At 51.3% G+C, this 981-nt stretch overlaps 1 protein-coding gene across 1 annotated transcript in view; it reads right to left on the reverse strand.

The window, feature by feature from the left end:
- LOC119594537 (hemicentin-1-like) overlaps positions 1-981 on the reverse strand; it is a gene marked incomplete in the record, with an annotated part of 21,635 nt that overhangs the window by 12,856 nt on the left and 7,798 nt on the right. Inside the window, 1 exon segment of the mRNA XM_037943569.1 lies at positions 165-338. Within this exon segment, the coding sequence (XP_037799497.1) occupies positions 165-338 (174 nt within the window).

Here is a 981-nt window from a genome sequence, read left to right on the forward strand (position 1 = left end):
TAACTCACATTTTTTGGAGTAAGGAAACTGACGATGACTTACAGGTTTTGGAACAACGGAATTGAGCGGGACTTACATGAGAAATGGCCACGACTTACATTTCAAGCAACAAGGGAACTGCCCATAACACACATCTTGAAACAAGGGAACTGCCGACGACTCACATGTTTTGGAATGAGGGGACTGACTCTGGTGGTGACGGTGCGCTGCATGCCCAGGGTACTGACGTTCGAGACCAAGGAAACGATGCCCAGGTCCTCCCCGTTCAGCTCGCCGATCACCGTGCCCATGGCGAGCGTGGGCTGGACCTCGCACGTGTCGCCCTCGCAGCTGGAGGTCTAAAAGAGAGAGGGTGGAGGTGGAGGGCAAGGTTGGGGGGGGGGATGTTGGAGGAGTTCTGGGGAGTTCTGGGGGGATTGTTGAGAGAATGGTGGGTGAGATGGTGGAGAGTGTTGGGGGAGTATTGGGAGATTGTTGGGGGAATGTTGGGGAGTTTTGGGGGGTTGTTGACAGAATGATGGGGAGATGTTGGGATTGTTGGGGGTGTTGGAGGAATGATGGGGATTGTTGGGGTGTTGGAAAAGTGTTCAGGGGAATGTTGGGAAAAGTTGGAGATTGCCGGGAGTGTTGGAGGAATAATGGGGATTGTTGGCGAATATTGGGGGAAGTTGGAGATTGTAGAGGTAGTGTTGGGGTTGTTGGGGAATATTGGAGATTGTTGGGAGATGATGGAGTGTTGGGGAATGTTGGGGATTGTTGGGGAGTTTGTGGGATTGTTGAGTGGAATATTGGGTGAATGATGGAGGTATGTTGGTAGAATGTTGGAGAATGATGGGATTGTTGGAGTGTTGGGGATTGTTGGGGAGATGATAGGAGTGCTGGGGAATGTAGGAGATTGTTGAGGGATGATGGGGACTGTCGGGGAATGTTGGAGATTGTTGGGGTGTGTTGGCGAAATGTTGGGGGTAATGTTAGGTAAGT

The sequence above is a fragment of the Penaeus monodon genome, chromosome 34 (assembly GCF_015228065.2).
Source record: "Penaeus monodon isolate SGIC_2016 chromosome 34, NSTDA_Pmon_1, whole genome shotgun sequence".
NCBI lineage: Eukaryota > Metazoa > Arthropoda > Malacostraca > Decapoda > Penaeidae > Penaeus > Penaeus monodon.